The sequence below is a fragment of the Dufourea novaeangliae genome, unplaced genomic scaffold (assembly GCF_001272555.1).
Source record: "Dufourea novaeangliae isolate 0120121106 unplaced genomic scaffold, ASM127255v1 scaffold11, whole genome shotgun sequence".
NCBI lineage: Eukaryota > Metazoa > Arthropoda > Insecta > Hymenoptera > Halictidae > Dufourea > Dufourea novaeangliae.
The window spans coordinates 940,467-955,775 of NW_015373895.1; the positions used below are offsets into that span (position 1 = coordinate 940,467).

The 15,309-nt window shown below is 34.2% G+C and overlaps 3 protein-coding genes and 1 non-coding gene across 4 annotated transcripts in view; 2 read left to right on the forward strand and 2 right to left on the reverse strand.

Moving 5' to 3' along the window:
- The window catches only part of LOC107189855, a 40,973-nt gene extending 37,947 nt beyond the window's left edge, over positions 1–3,026 (forward strand). The window contains exons 14-18 of the mRNA XM_015578535.1: positions 108–210; positions 306–467; positions 782–1,014; positions 1,771–1,982; positions 2,732–3,026. Of these exons, the coding sequence (XP_015434021.1) occupies positions 108–210; positions 306–467; positions 782–1,014; positions 1,771–1,982; positions 2,732–2,886 (865 nt within the window). The 3' untranslated portion in view covers positions 2,887–3,026. The remainder of the gene's footprint in view (positions 1–107; positions 211–305; positions 468–781; positions 1,015–1,770; positions 1,983–2,731) is intronic.
- A 2,691-nt stretch (positions 3,027–5,717) lies between these two features.
- LOC107190532 (leucine-rich repeat-containing protein C10orf11-like) lies at positions 5,718–10,403 on the reverse strand. The gene is made up of 5 exons (XM_015579345.1): positions 10,335–10,403; positions 10,044–10,271; positions 7,923–8,298; positions 6,042–6,155; positions 5,718–5,746 (listed from the first exon to the last, which is right to left on the reverse strand). The coding sequence occupies exons 1-4, from the start codon at positions 10,401–10,403 to the stop codon at positions 6,076–6,078; spliced, it is 753 nt and encodes a 250-aa protein (XP_015434831.1). The 3' UTR covers positions 5,718–5,746; positions 6,042–6,075.
- Positions 10,404–10,512: 109 nt separating this feature from the next.
- On the forward strand, positions 10,513–10,584 carry Trnap-agg. Its single transcript has one exon. It is a non-coding gene; the product is annotated as a tRNA-Pro (tRNA).
- A 680-nt stretch (positions 10,585–11,264) lies between these two features.
- LOC107189859 (non-homologous end-joining factor 1-like) lies at positions 11,265–12,268 on the reverse strand. Its single transcript, XM_015578540.1, has 4 exons — positions 12,146–12,268; positions 11,742–12,060; positions 11,538–11,694; positions 11,265–11,466 (listed from the first exon to the last, which is right to left on the reverse strand). Exons 1-4 carry the CDS (start codon positions 12,251–12,253, stop codon positions 11,265–11,267), a joined length of 786 nt encoding a protein of 261 aa, XP_015434026.1. The 5' UTR covers positions 12,254–12,268.
- Positions 12,269–15,309: the final 3,041 nt, after the last annotated feature.

Sequence of the window (15,309 nt, forward strand, 5' to 3'; positions counted from 1 at the left end):
ACAAAACGTGTGATAGAGATGTTATTTCAAATATTTCTCTTGCACGAAGTAGAATTGTATGGCTTTGGGACGTTCAAAAACTTCATAAAAACTGAATTTTTCATTAGGTACGTGAAGGTGTATCTGCTGCCGGACAAGTCAAAGAGCGGCAAACGGAAGACAAAAGTGAAGAAGCACACTCTGAACCCGGAGTTTAATGAAACGCTGAAGGTACGTGGTCGATAAAAGTTTTGCAAGATTCTTTTGGCTGCTTCTCTTGATTCTGCGTATTTGAGTCTAGATGATTTGTCACCACGATATTACAGTTTCATATGAACCTGAGCGGCCTGGAGACTAGGACACTGTGGCTGACCGTCTGGCACTCAGATATGTTTGGACGCAACGATTTCCTCGGGGAAGTACGAATGCCCTTGGAGAATAAAATTTTCGACGATCCCACGCCGAAATGGTACCTGCTTCAGGAAAGAGTAAGTAGCGTTGGACTAGGACTTTCAGACTGGTTCAAATCATTGACACGCTAAAGACTTGTTCCCAACCCCTCACGAAAGATCCATTTTAACTATAACATTTTTGTTACACCCTGTATGGTAATTAATTGTTTTCTTAACCGTTAAAGTCTGCCCCGATTTTATCCTAACCCAATATTAATACATATATTATAAATAATTTACTATTCACTGGATGGTAGAAGATCTTAATGAATTGTTGTGCATTAAACGAACTTTGTTCTAAGGATGAATTTCCATAGCAAGCATTTTATTGAATAGTAAAACAATTTCAGACTGAACCATTCGACGATCCGGTCGCATATAAAGGTGAGGTGATCATCGGCCTGAAATTCGTGCCCCCAGATCCCACACAGCAGGATCGTGATCGAGAAATAGGATGTGATAGAACAGCATCCAAGTCTAAGAAAAATTGGAGTCGTGGAGCATTACACGTGCTCGTGAAGGAAGCGAGAAACTTGCAAACCAGGGGAAAAAACTCTGGCACTTGTGATCCTTTTTGTAAAAGGTATTTTCAAAATCTGTTCAACAATAGAAATATTTTTTCAGGATTTAAGAATTTCTTTGGTCCAGTAAAGTATTCCTTTAAGTAAAAAATGAAACAAAAGTCATGTTAATTGGATTGTATATATTTATTTTAAAACTGTTGCGCAACCGTTGAGTGATTTCACTAGATACTTCTCAACATGTTTAGTGATCGGTTGCCATATTCTGTAGCGGAAATAAACCACACTACCTTTGCTCAACGGTGTTGTGATCCAATATGACGGAACCCAGTAAACCGACAAACGTAAACAACATAACTCATATACGAGGCACAATACACCCAGAACGGCATTTTACATACAAATCAAAATACCATATTCTCCACACTTGTTTATTAATATCCAATAATACATACAAATAATATATTTTATTTATTGTATGCACTGTAAAACTATCACTGAATTCATAAATTTATACTTCAAAAGTTATGTGACATCCGAAAATGTTCTTTAAATAAATTATAATAATATTAGTGTACAACAGAATTATACTTTTAGCAGAGTTTTCATTTTTTGATCTAACTCTGCGCTTTGTTATAGTTCGTTTTCATTACACGCAACATTTAAATAAAGTAAAATAGAAATAACAAAGCAAAATAAAGATAAAGAATGTAAATGAAATACAATATAATTCAGAAAGAAAATTAATATAGTGTGTAACAATTATAGGAAAAATTGTTAACAGTTGTGAATCTATCTCTAATTTTTTATATTTTCAGTTACTTACTACCTGACAAGGGTCGTTCAGGGAAACAAAAGACTGGAGTAGTTCGCAGATCTGGTGGTTCACCGGTATGGAGTCACACTTTCATCTATAAGGACGTCAGTATACAGGAACTGGCTGAACGTGGACTGGAGTTGACTGTCTGGGATCACGATCGTATAGCTAGCAATGAATTTCTGGGCGGAGTTCGATTTAATCTCGGAACAGGTATTGAAATTTTTGAAAATTTCCCAACACAACTGCCACACTTGCAACTTTGCATTCTGTTAAATTGTGAAATTTCTATTCTAATATGTTTTGGAAAACATGTTAGAAACTATTTCTTTTTTTCCGATAGCCTACTCTACTTTATTTCGAATTTTGCATGAAATAAGTTCAGGCATCCTTCTTCCTTCATTACATTAAATTTTTCTACTAACATTTCACTTGTGTTACAGCCTCCGCTTTTTCAACTTGATTTTCAAAAATTTGGTGTTATCTCAAATTTATAATACCAATTTCAATAATCCAGATTTTTTTCCTGGGCGAAAATTATTGCATACAGTGTACATACAAACTAAACTAATTAACTGAAACTAAATAAAATTGTGTTACTGCCAAATCAACCAAACCTGCATAGCCAGATTTTGTCCAATGCCTGTTATAAGCGTTTGTAACCAGAATGGCTACAGATTTGATGCAGGATCTGCTATAAACCATCTGTCGCCAATCTGCTTCACGATTTTGCCAGGCAAAACTCAAACTAAATGTGGAAATAGATGGCTATGGATTTGTAGACAGATTCCGTCACTATCTGCTGCTAATCTACACGCAAATTGTTATCTGGGTAGTAGGTCCTATACTTTTAATAAATGTTATAGTCATTGTATCTTTTCAGGAAAACCTAGCATGGTATTTAATAAAAATTGTCGCTGCTCTTAACAGCAGTGTTGTTATGGTTGATCTTAAATTTTCAGGGAAGCATTATGGAAAACCAGTAGACTGGATGGACGCCACAGGTCGTGAGCTCTCACTATGGCAGAGCATGCTGGAGAGGCCTAACTTTTGGGTAGAAGGTGCAGTCACATTGAGGCCAAACCTGCACAACCATGGAAAAACCAGCAACTCTTAGATGTTTTAATGATTTTCTTCGTACTTAAGCGGCTGATGTTTTTTTTTCCTGGAGAAACAGCTTCGACTTAGTAGAACTGAAGTGTACATACGTGGCTGATTAACAGGCTATCGAGTGAATAGCTCCAAATTTGAACCTCGGAATGTGAGTTGGTGCCTTTCGGAGCGTTGTTTTCTTTCCAGGGCACAGTCAAAAATTTTTAAATATCATCTGCCAACGGAACAACCGAAAACGACTGTTACAGCATAGCAAACTGTTGCCTGGTATTCATCAAAAGTTGCAGTCACTCGGATTTTGGTCTTTAAGTGCATATTTCACATTGAATTTAATATGTACATGACCGTAACCGTTTTAGCTGTATCGTAAAATTGTTTCCTCTCGGTAGAACGTGCTGTAATTTCTATAATATCGCGGTTATCTTTCTACCCCTTTTTTCAAGCGATGAGAAGAGTCCTAATTAAGTAGCGATCGAAGTTAAGTCAGCGCGCAGAATTTGTGCAATACATCAAAGAAAATGCTTCGTCCTATTCAGATAAGTTTAAGATTAGAAGACAGTTGCAGATAATTCTCACTGGCATCCGTCCAAGCGTGAAGCGAAATGACCGTCGAGTATTTACTATGAGCATTCTTCGTAGCCAACCGTATTATTCGCAAAATATAATACGAAGTACAGTGGCGCCCTCTTAAGCGTCCGACCCTCAGGTCCTTATTTGGACGCTTATCCACCAGGTGGGTAGATTTCCGAGTATTTAACCGAACGAGAAAGGAATAAATGAGGATGAGTGAAATGTCGACATATAACATGAGGGGATGAGTACACCAATCGGTAGATTGTGTTACAGACGAGGTATAGGAGTAGACATTTCATCTTATGGGAATTGGGGGCTCACCTAAACTATAGTACCGACACCTTAAAAGGCTTGTGATTTTAACGACCTCTGCGTTATGAGAACGGTGAAATTGCGGTGGGTAGTGACACAAAAATGGAAATGGGGCGAAAAAATGCATTGGATGAAGTGTCTACTCCTATACCTCGTCTGTGGTTGTGCAACATACATGTTCCGTGAGCTCAGTTTCAGGAAGTAGTGCTGATAGAAACACGCGCTAAAGTGAGCAGAAATGCGGACGCTTACGTGAGCACCACTGTAATTAGTACTTCTTTTGAATTTTAACTTCTTCAAAGTTTCAGTAATAAGAGACAATAAAATTTGGAGAAGTTTCCATTCGAAACATAACGACCATCGTAGACACTTTCCTTTCTTGGACAGAAAGATACTTCCTGTGTCTACAATACACTAAGCGATTTTTCACATCGAACATTGTCAGATCCGTGGAATGGTGTATTTACGAGATTAAATACAACCGGTTTCCAGTAATAATAATTGATTAATTTGTACGTTTATGTAGGATTAACGCGATATAATAAATCATGGATAAGCTTTTGTTGGCATCGGAATAGATAGAATAGAATAGATACATTCACAAATTTCGACTGTTCGAATACTATCGAAATGAATCAATTTTCTTCTAGTGAAACTAAACCGCATCGAAAAATTAATTTTGTAGCATTGAAAGGAGTATACTTAAGCCGTACAATCCAGTAAATTTGGTTACAGAACATAAAGAAGTAACGAAGATACTTTTTTTACTTACAATTTGCATGCCATGCTCTTTAGCGAACAATAGCCAAACCAGACATGTCAGTCCTCATTAGCAATGGTCTTAAGGTAGAGTAAGAACAGCATTACAAACCTTACACTAATTCAATGTCCCACTCTTATTTGCAACTTTCGTGGCTCGTGAGGTACGAGGGCTGCTTTTATTCGCAGAAGCCACAGTGTAACAAATTACAATTGGCACCGTGAAATTTCACTTCTGAAAAATGTATCTCAGCCATGTTGCAAATTCCATTTTCGCAACGTTTCAAGATTTTACAACCAAATGTATAAGTTTACGAGTTTAAGTATACTCTTTTAAGTGCTGGAAAGTATACATTCATAACTAATGTACATTAAGCAGGAAACTATTTGAAATTTGACCCTCCAATTCGGTATTTGTACTTACACAAATCTTAAGAGTCGTCGAGTCTTCGGTTATCAGAACTGAATATATTTTGTTGTAGAATTAATACGTAAGACTTACCTTAAATACAGGGTCAACAATCGGAACTATAAACTGCCTTTCACGAAAGTGTACAGATTTCCGTACGGAATTTCGAAACATGTGTTCAAGAGGTTATGTCTGTACACTGCGGTTATTGGGAGCTGAGTTTGTTATGTGTGGGGAATATCATTGCTAGACTATCTACGTTAAGGACCAATTTAGTAAATTAATAACACAAGTTAATAATAGGAAGGAGTCTACTTACACTCTTCAATGTACATGGTAATAAAAATTTTATACGTTTAAGCATCTTGAAAACATGCTTTATTTCATACATATACATATCATATATACACAAACATATGTACTGTACAAAGATATTTCAAATAAATGCGTGAATAGTAGGGATGTGCGGATCCGAGTCGCAGGAACCCGAGTTTTGAGCCGGAACAGAAAAAATCGGACGTGATCGGTTTGAGAGCCAGCTAGAGAGGGAAAGCAGAAGAAAGGGAGTGAAAGAGAGAGCTGGCTATGTCTCCCTCTCTAGCCGACACGAAGATGGATTGTCCACTCAAGGTTGTAATCTGAGTCAGCTCTAGTGATGGGTCTAGCTGCTTCAAAGATATACCGTTAGCCATAAACGTGGCCGACTCTTAAACCATTAGTACTCGATCATCCGAGGCTCATTGTGTCCCACCGCACTCAGGGTCGTACGCCACTTTCAGCTATGGAGTTCCAAGGAATAAAACGAAAAAGACTGGAATATTTGGAAGAAATTTACGTTTTCGTAAGCTTTCAAGGGTATCGAGTGACAGGATTAGGCTACCGAAACACATAAACTTTAAGATCGGTCAGGTTTATGGTTAACGCTATATCTTTGAAGCAGCTTAAACACTACGGAAGTATCGAGATTACGTCTGATCCCGCCCGAATTTGGTCAGACACATAGACGGGACCTCTATTTTGAAAATATTTATGCACCATTTCATATACAACTCACACCACGAATCTAACTCTGTTCTTGTCAGTAAAAAACATGTCCGTAAACTTACTTCTGCAAAGAACCTTGGCTCACTCAGTCTGTATTCAAAGATCATTGTTTGAGATAAATCGATTCCCTTCAGAATTCTTCCCAGAATATCGGTATTTACATTTTCCAAAGGCTCCTGAAATGTAAAGTAACTGCCATTACATAAACGGACTTATTTGGAATCAATTTATAATTGAGGTGAGCTTCTGCCAGTTTAATAACTAATTTCTATCATAAAGGGTGGCTCTGCCAATAGAACCATTGTATGTTCATTGAGTCAACCTGTACCTAGAGTACACGTGTTGTGCTGTGGAATGAAAGGAGTCGGAAAAAATATATCTATTATATGTAATATAATCTATTTAATTTCAATTTCATCTAAATTTCAATTCAACATCAATGAAGAAATTCTACTACAGATTCGAATTAAAATTTCTATTTTTTCTACTAGAGAAAGACTTTCTGTTCAATATCAACAGGATCCACTTATCAAGTGTTTGTGTTACAATAACATGATGTTGTTTCTACTAAGAGCGAATGAGAAATACAAGGTGGCGTTTTAGTGAGTACGATTGAATATCTCGCAAGGGATTAAAAAAATGCTAATGCTATAACAAACATGAAAAATTAAAAATTAATGATCGATTTCAATGTGCACTATCCACTTCCAATAACATGAATTTATTAGTAATTCCTTTATGTATCTTATCCTTCAATCTGGCTACCACTCCTAATAATACACGTTTGTAATCTTTGTAAAAAATTTCTTTAACGCGTAATAGATTATGCAAAATTGAATCATTTATATATTTACAGTTTTGCTCTACCTCGTACCGTTACAAAATTCGAAAAACGAAAATCGAATTTTGTTAAAAACGAAGAAACGCAAACACTCTAAGAACTGATTTTACCCCTTCAGAATGAAAACGGGCACGAAAAGAAAATTGCTCCAATAATTTTCGGGTTCGGAACCTTCCCTTATCAGGTACACCTTCTAACATTTTTACAATATGTTCGTTGTCCATCTTACCTTTTTGTTCGTTCGTTCAACTCTGCTGAAACCATCTGCCAGCTCAGGGCCTCCCACCACTTGGTAAACTTATTTCAATTACTGAAACACTTGTCAAACTGAAAAAGACATGTTTATTTAGTATAAGTTTCAGTAACACCTGAAACCAAGTAGTAAAAGGCCCTCCCCCATGGCTTATGTTTTCTGTAGCGGAAGCCGAATGTGCTCATGAATGTACATAAAGGAATTATTAATAAATTCTTATTATTAAAGGTTAAATAGTGGATAGCGAATATTGAAGTCGATCATTAATTTGCAATTTTTCATATTTGGTACAGCATTAGCATTGTTTCCATACGAGGAGCATTTAGTCAAAGGGTGATCCAATAGTCTGGCACGAGAAGGTAGTAGAGTCACTCAAGATTTAACTAATCGGCACCTTCTGACTGTCGTGACTTCGATCGCCCTGATTTATGACTTTCTACAAAGAACGACATCCAATAGCAGGTCGTTAAGATTTGTCTCAAACCTCGCTATAACATTACGAAACAAAAAATACCATTTTAAAAAACTAACTTCACCTTAAAATCTCCCTGAACACTCCACCTACAAAAATACCATTAATACTACATAATCTGCCCCTTTATACCAAACAACTTTTATAAGAACATTTTTTTATAGCTTCAATCCCTTGTGAGATATTCCACCATAATTAAACGGAATACCAGGTATGTATTTTACTGGCTTGAAGGTGATTGTAAGTCCAAACGAATTCATTAATTTAGTATCATTAGAACACAATTAGTGTTAGACTTACGAATTTTGTAGTATTACTCATTGATTTTACATCATTTGCCGACTTGACCCGATGCAGAATACAATTCAAAATTTTACCTTTATGATCGTGGGGGTCCCGAATCGACGTTGGCAAAGGAGTGTAGTGGATATTGAAGAAAATATCGTCAAATTCGTCGATCGGATTCGAAATGAATTTCGATGACACCTCCGAGACTAGTTTCACGGTTCTTGAATATCTGCCACGGATCTCAGCATTGATTTTTTCTTGTCGTGTCACTGACCGGGAATCGAGAAACTGAAGACTTGGAGGTAACATGTGTATCGCGTAGAGCCTGTAACGATTATAGTCCTCTTCGTCCGTGGACGGATTGGTCAGTTGGTCGGGACATCCTGGGTTGCCCAGCAGACTCACATAAATCACATTCGGACAACACTCTTGTATTTTCTTCAATACACCATCTATATCAGATATCTAAACAATTTTGTCACCACAGACGCATAAATTAGTTAATGATTGAATAATAATTATGGTGTGAATTAGAGCTCTTACTATACGGATATCCGGGTACTCGAATTACTCCTTATAACTCGAAATCCGAATCCAAATCCGGATCTGAGTATCCGGATATGCGTTCATAGCCACTGTTTCAACACGGAATCGTGATGTTAAACTCTGACGATTTGATGGTGTCACAACAAACCAATGCCTACGTTATGGCTACAAGTTTGATGCAAGATTTGTTATGAACAACTTGCGCGCACATTGGCAGCAAATTGGCTCGCGCAAAGTCTGTTCTGTTTTTGCCCCAATTTGACACAGGTTATGTTACAAGACTTTCTGCCAATTTGCTTTACCATTTTGTCAGCTGGCGTTGTCTTTAAAACCCATGTCAAATGCGGAAACAGATGGGTATGGTTTTTTAGACGACTTTTGTCATTTATTGCTGGCAATTTGCTCGAAACTTGGACATAACTCATTATCAGGGAAATACTTATAATTGTTCGCGACATTTTTTAAAATGATATTTTACCTCTTTAGAAAGCCTGTTTCAACATATTAAAGTGTGAAGAGATCAGAGATATCGACCGAATTGTAAACCATTACCATAAAAAGTATTTAATTTCGCCTATCTAATTTAATAGGATGAAATGACAGAAACCGCTAGGTTACATCGTAAGATCTGCTCTGTGTCTGACGTTAATCTGTAGTCACGTTATACACATGGCCTGCTCGATTTCTACTGCTACGTTATATTGCAGACCTGCTCTGTTTCTGCTGCGAATCTACTACAAGTCAACAGACTTGACGTTATATTTTATGCCTATTGTTGCGACAGATGACTATGGTTCTAGCGTTAGACCTGCTCGTCCCTGCTGTTAGTCTGACGTTATTCTGCCGTCAAATTGCTATGTAGGTGATCGTGTAACTGAACCTGATCTTGTATGCCGTTTTCTGTTTTTTTCTATATTTCCATGTGTTCAACGTATTAAGGCTCCCACAAACCAACGGAAAATATTCGCAGCGGCAGCGAATATTTCGCGGCGATAGATTCACAACAGTTTAAAATGCATGGCGTCTTATGGGACTGTTCACACTAACGCGAAAAATTTCCTGATAAATTTATCTATAAAAAATCTATTGCCACGAAATATTCGCTGCCTCTACGAATATTTCGCGTTGGTTTGTGGTAGCCTTTATAATGCTTATAATTGTCTAAAAAAGATTTTTAACCTCTTTTTTTTACGGGAAGTAGAGAATAAGCTCCTTAGAATGAACGATGTCCACAAACTTATTAATAAATTGCTTATACTCATTGGAAAGTTATAATTGTGAACAATTAAAAAAGCAATCCGAATAACATTCTTATTTCCAGAAAACTTAATAGCCCTGTTGGCCAGTTATGTACAAGTTTCAAGCAAATTGCCAGCAAATAAATAAAAAAATGGTAAAGCAAATTGGCAGCAAGTCTTGCAACATAACCTGTGTGAAATTGGGGGCAAAGACAGAAGAGTCTGCGCGAGTAAATTTGCTGCTTATGTTGCTGCTGCCTATATGTATATGTTGCTACCCATGTGCGCACAAGTTGTTGATAAGCAAATTTTTGCATCAAACTTGTAGACATAACTTAATAACAGACATTGGACCAAATTTGACTTTGCAGGTTTAGCTGACTAGGAGGCTAGAACGTGTCAATAAAGAAAAAAAACAAAACAAACCTCGTTGTTGTTTAGGCTAAGAGTGGTCAGTGTTGACATTTGAGGCAGCGTTTTCAGATCTCTAAGTTTATTATTGTCCAATATCAGTTCCTGCAGTCTTTCGAAGTCTTTGATAGCGGCGATGGAGGTCAGTTCATTGTAAGAAAGATCTAAACTCGTACAGTCGTAACCAACAACACCTACGAGGCCCCCGGGAATTTTTTCAGCTCGTTGCCCTGTATACCATGCCTAAACACGTGCCATAGCCAAAATCACTGAAATCCAACAATTTTTGTGAATTCTTTTAATTACCCGTCCACATCGAACCGTCAAAGCACTTCTGTTGAAGTCTTGTTGCCTTCGTTCCGCCATATTCCACATACAACGAGGAATTATCGCAAAATAATAAAAGTGATAATTTTTTGTGTTGACAGCTTAGTTATTATAAGTATATAGAAAATACTACATGTGAAAAAGAAAGTTTTAATGTGGCTCGTTGGTCTAGGGGTATGATTCTCGCTTAGGGTGCGAGAGGTCCCGGGTTCAAATCCCGGACGAGCCCAACTTACTTTTATTTTTTCATTCTCTTTTAACTAATTCTTTTTCAACAATTTTTCGTTAATTAACTATGAGAAATGATTACGTAAAATGTAGTTTATTCCATTCATGCGGTGTTTTGTTACCTGACATCAGCGAAAGTGAGAGACTCTAAAGAGAAGTTTAATGTTTTAGCAAAAGATTAAACAGTAAATTTCTGACTCAATTGAATTTTGTCTTTAGTCTGCGTAACATGAGCCATATAAATTTCTATTTGCCTACTAATTAGTTATTCTTCTAATATTTTATTATATATTTTAAAGACTAATTGATGCTATTATTTACTTGATCTGGTTATTTTGGAAACTTTTTTTCTCTGTACGGCATGCAGAATATTTTGGGGAAACGTGCAATTCGAGAAAATAATTACAGATGTTTTATCAGAATATCATAATGAACTTATTGATTAGTTATCGGTAATTAATCAATAATAATTCATCGAAATGTCGACATTTATCTAGAAATTACTAATTATTGATTAACACGATTAATAGGCGAGGAGAATAAATACTTATTGTCTTTTCAGTTACAAAATAATTGTTGAAATTATAACGTTTATTGTTTAGAATATCTGTATTAAATTCTTTAACAAATTGTCGATTACAATTAGACTACCACAATCAAATTATCACCTTTTATACAGTTTTACGATATAAATTCATTTATGGGTTTCAATTTTTTTACAGATCGCGGCACCAAACGTATGGCCTTCGTTTCTTTGTGACTTCTTTTTCTTAATTTTATGCCACCAAATTTTTCTTGCGTATCTTTCTTAAACTCAAGAGTGTTACTGTCAGAAAGAATAGTTATGCTCTCCTCTGTTTTCTCCATTTGAATATTCTTGCTGCTGTAATACAAATTATAATTCTTATAAACTCATTAATTTCATAACTTCGAACTTGGTTTGAAATACAGTACCTTGTGGGTTTTATACATGTTTCACTATTTTCACTTAATTCAGGTTTATTGTACAAATTTTCTATTTTCTGAAACATATTCGTACATTCAATCAAATTGAAAACTGGAATCACTGTTTTGAGTTGTTCCTCTCTAAATGGTTCTGTCATGGTATTCCCTAAATTTAGGAGAGTGAAGACACTTATGTCATCAAGGAATACATACTTCTTATTAACTCAACACCTTCTGCTCTGTATTCAGCAATTTCTTCATCTTTCTTTTTAATTAAATCAACAAGAATTTTCTGCTGACGAATCATTTCCATTGAGGATACACACAGAGGTTTAGTTATAATTTCCCAGAAATCCTGACACGTTCCTTTTGATAAATTCAAGGAAAATCTTAGTGAGCCACCTTCTATCTTCGTACGTAGCTTTATTTGCTCAACAGACACTTTGTCAATGTGTTCTGGTATATTACTCAAGATATTCATCACAATATCTTTATAATTCAAAGCATTATCACTTAAAAGTGGATTCATTTCCTGATATAAAGAAAGAAAATATTTTAACAAAATATGTACTATAATTGTTAAATATTGTATCAAGTAGTAATGTATGATTAGTTACCTTGCATCTTTTCATAATAATTTCAGTTGTCAATATTTCCATCCATATTTCAATAAAATTAGTCAAAAAAACTTCAATCGAGTCATTCTTCCATGCAACTGAGATCATGTAAACATTATTGTCTATTTTAACATTGTTCCATAATTTGCCTTGTTTTTCAGTCATTGTTTTAATTTTTACTGAAGGCAGAAGTTCTCACTACTGTAAAAAAAAAGTATTTTATATGCATATACGTATGTTGTAAATAAATAATAACATGTATTTCAAGCTTAGTGTGTGTACATATATGTACAATCAAGCGATATAATCAAATTATTGAAACAGAACTATATGTTATTACAATAAATACCATTTATGTTTAAGTACATTCCAAAACAAAAGTTATAATAACACTGGCACCATGGTAACCAGTTATATACAAGTTTTAAGCAAATTGCCACCAATAATAATAAAAGTTGTCTAAACAATCATAGTCATCTCTTTCCGCATTTGACTTGAGTTTTGGAGGCAACGTCAGCTTATAAAAATGGTAAAATACATTGGCAGCAAGTCTTGCAACATAACCTGTGTCAAATTGAGAGCAAAAACGGAACAGTGTCTGCGCGAGCCAATTTGTTGCATATGTTCACATATATTGCTGCCAATGTGCGCGCAAGTTATTTGTAGCAAATCTTGCATCAAACTTGTAGGCTTTGTAGCCATAACTTTATAACAGGCATTGGACAATATTTGGCTTTGCAGGTCTGGTTGACTGGGTAAATAGTATAAAATTTTGCATTTTACGCATTATTTATTCTCTTGTAGTTAAAAATTGTGTCTTTTCTTTCAATCTGCAAATTAGAATGTAAATTTTAGAAAAATAAATAGAAAATGTTTAAAGTACTTGTAGATAACAAAAAGAAAAACCTGTTCATGTGATTCATTCATAATGACAAACGGTATATTACTTTTTAGGTCGTCTTGATTTTGAAATTTCCTTCCAATCTGTTAACGTGACGGAATCACATTTTTTTATATTTTTATTGGTATTTAAGCTTGACATACTAGTTTGTACACCTTCATTGAAGAATGTTGTCTGAGTTTCTTTTTCTTCTTTTTTATTTTTATCTTCTTGGTACGATCTTTCATTTTGGCAGACAATCTGTTCTTTTACTGTTAACATTAATTAATTAAATGTTTAGAATATTTTCTTTATTAAATGAGTAGAACATTCTAGACTTTTACACAAAATATTAATATTACTCTATATTTACATGTATCAACAATTGTTATTAATAATTAGTCAGTAGTAATTATGAATAATTATTGCTTTAATTAATACCTCTTTCAGATTTAAATTCTAAATTGTTAAAAGTGAATGGTTTTTTCATCTATTGATCTCTCTAATTAATTAATACTTACTAACTATTGTTATGCTATTGTGTATGATAATTGATAAGATTAATAGATAAACAAAAGCAAATATTAATTTTGATTTGTTATCAAATAACTGCAGAAATTACAATTCTTATTATATGGTTCCTCTGTATCATTTTTATTTGTATTATAGGATTCTGAGAAAATTTGTCGATCACAACATTGTACTTTAGTATTGTTCAATAATCTCAACTTTAAGCAGAGATTACCTTTATTGTCCAGATACTGAGATGCTATTGCATGAGTCGAAGAAACCTACAGTGTAAAATAAAATTTGTAAATTATATTATTAAATTCACTAATTTTTGCAAAAATATGTTTTATATAAAAATTCAATGATTAGATATTACAAAACATAAGTAAGTTACATAATTAAATATATTTTTATAGTGTAATTATCTTCAAATTTATATACTAATTGTTAGTGTGCAGACTTTTGTGTAAAGTAACATTTGTCTAGTGTAATTTACAGAGGCAAATGTTAATCAGAAATTTATTCTTTCTCTTGAAGATTTCATTGCATGAAACATAATTTAGAACATTTATTACATTTTTGTTGAAGGTAATCCACAGTTTAGCAATTGTATTACCTTCATTTTGTAGAAACATTAATATAAAAATATTTATCACATAAAAACAAGGAGAAAGGTAAATAAATAATTACACATTACAAAGCAAAATCTTATAAGTATTAGGTAAGTACCGAATTTTGGAGGTGCTGTTTTTTCTGGTGTTTCTTTGATAAATGATTAAGAATGTCTTTTGTGTAGGTAGTTATTTTATTTGTGATATTAGCTAAGTCAGTGTACTCTTTTCTGAGTTGCTTATGTAAATAATTTTTTGCTTCTGAAATATACATATCATGTTCATTCTGATTCAGAAGCATGCACGATACACCTACATCCTTGACCAAAACTGCATCTAAATATTGGTCACTGCATTTGCTGCTCCTATAAAACATTTTATATCAATAATTTTAATATATTTATATAAATAATTTTATCAATACTGCAAGTACAGTGTTAGCTTCCAATACTAATAAAGTAAAAAATAATCCTATGAAAAATTTTGTGTAAAATATTGCATAATATTATGTAAAGTGTTAGTATAATAACAATTTCATATATCAATATGCTAAATAAGTGTCCTGCAAGCAAAATTTTTATGCAATATTATGTAAAGTACATACTAATATATTTTACTACACAAATGTAGTATTAATTTCATGTATAAATGCCTAAAATTAAGTAAAAACTTAAGTGACCTGTAATAAGGGAACTGGCAGTTGTCATGAATCACAGCGTCACTAATCTCATTGAATAGACTGTTTTCCACCAGTAACGCTCCATTGTAATCATTTTTATTGTGATTCAACGAACTTATGAAACTGTCGTTTTCTGATATTGTATAAAGAAAGTTCTTTGATTGTTGTTCATCAGAAATAGAACACCTTTTCCATTGTGGTATGATGTTGGCTGATGCATCTCCTGCTTCCACAGAAGCAATAAAGGCACCCATCTCAAAGCGATGATTGATGAATTACAAAACGATTGTTACATTACTCACAAGATAGTAAAATAATCCAATTTGTGTATCAATACATAATTTCGTTTCATAAATCAGTAATAGTAAAATTTAATGTTGTAAAACATGTTCAGAAGATAATAAAGTAATAAAATTTGTTTATTAAAATTGAAAGAAGGTGAAAATATAAGTAATCTGTTCTATAAGTTACCGAAACTCTAAAT

Bases quoted from the DNA above. Each gene is read 5' to 3' on its own strand.
- LOC107189859 (XM_015578540.1), bottom strand. From the start codon at position 12,253: ATGATCTCAGTTGCATGGAAGAATGACTCGATTGAAGTTTTTTTGACT. The intron at 12,061-12,145 runs GTAACTAATCAT...TCTTTATATCAG, and splicing joins TTATTATGAAAAGATGCAAG to GAAATGAATCCACTTTTAAG. The intron at 11,467-11,537 runs GTACTGTATTTC...TTTGTATTACAG, and splicing joins ACATGTATAAAACCCACAAG to CAGCAAGAATATTCAAATGG.
- LOC107190532 (XM_015579345.1), bottom strand. From the start codon at position 10,403: ATGTGGAATATGGCGGAACGAAGGCAACAAGACTTCAACAGAAGTGCT. The intron at 8,299-10,043 runs GTTTGTTTTGTT...AAAATTGTTTAG, and splicing joins TTAGCCTAAACAACAACGAG to ATATCTGATATAGATGGTGT. The intron at 6,156-7,922 runs GTAAAATTTTGA...TTTACATTTCAG, and splicing joins GGACCCCCACGATCATAAAG to GAGCCTTTGGAAAATGTAAA.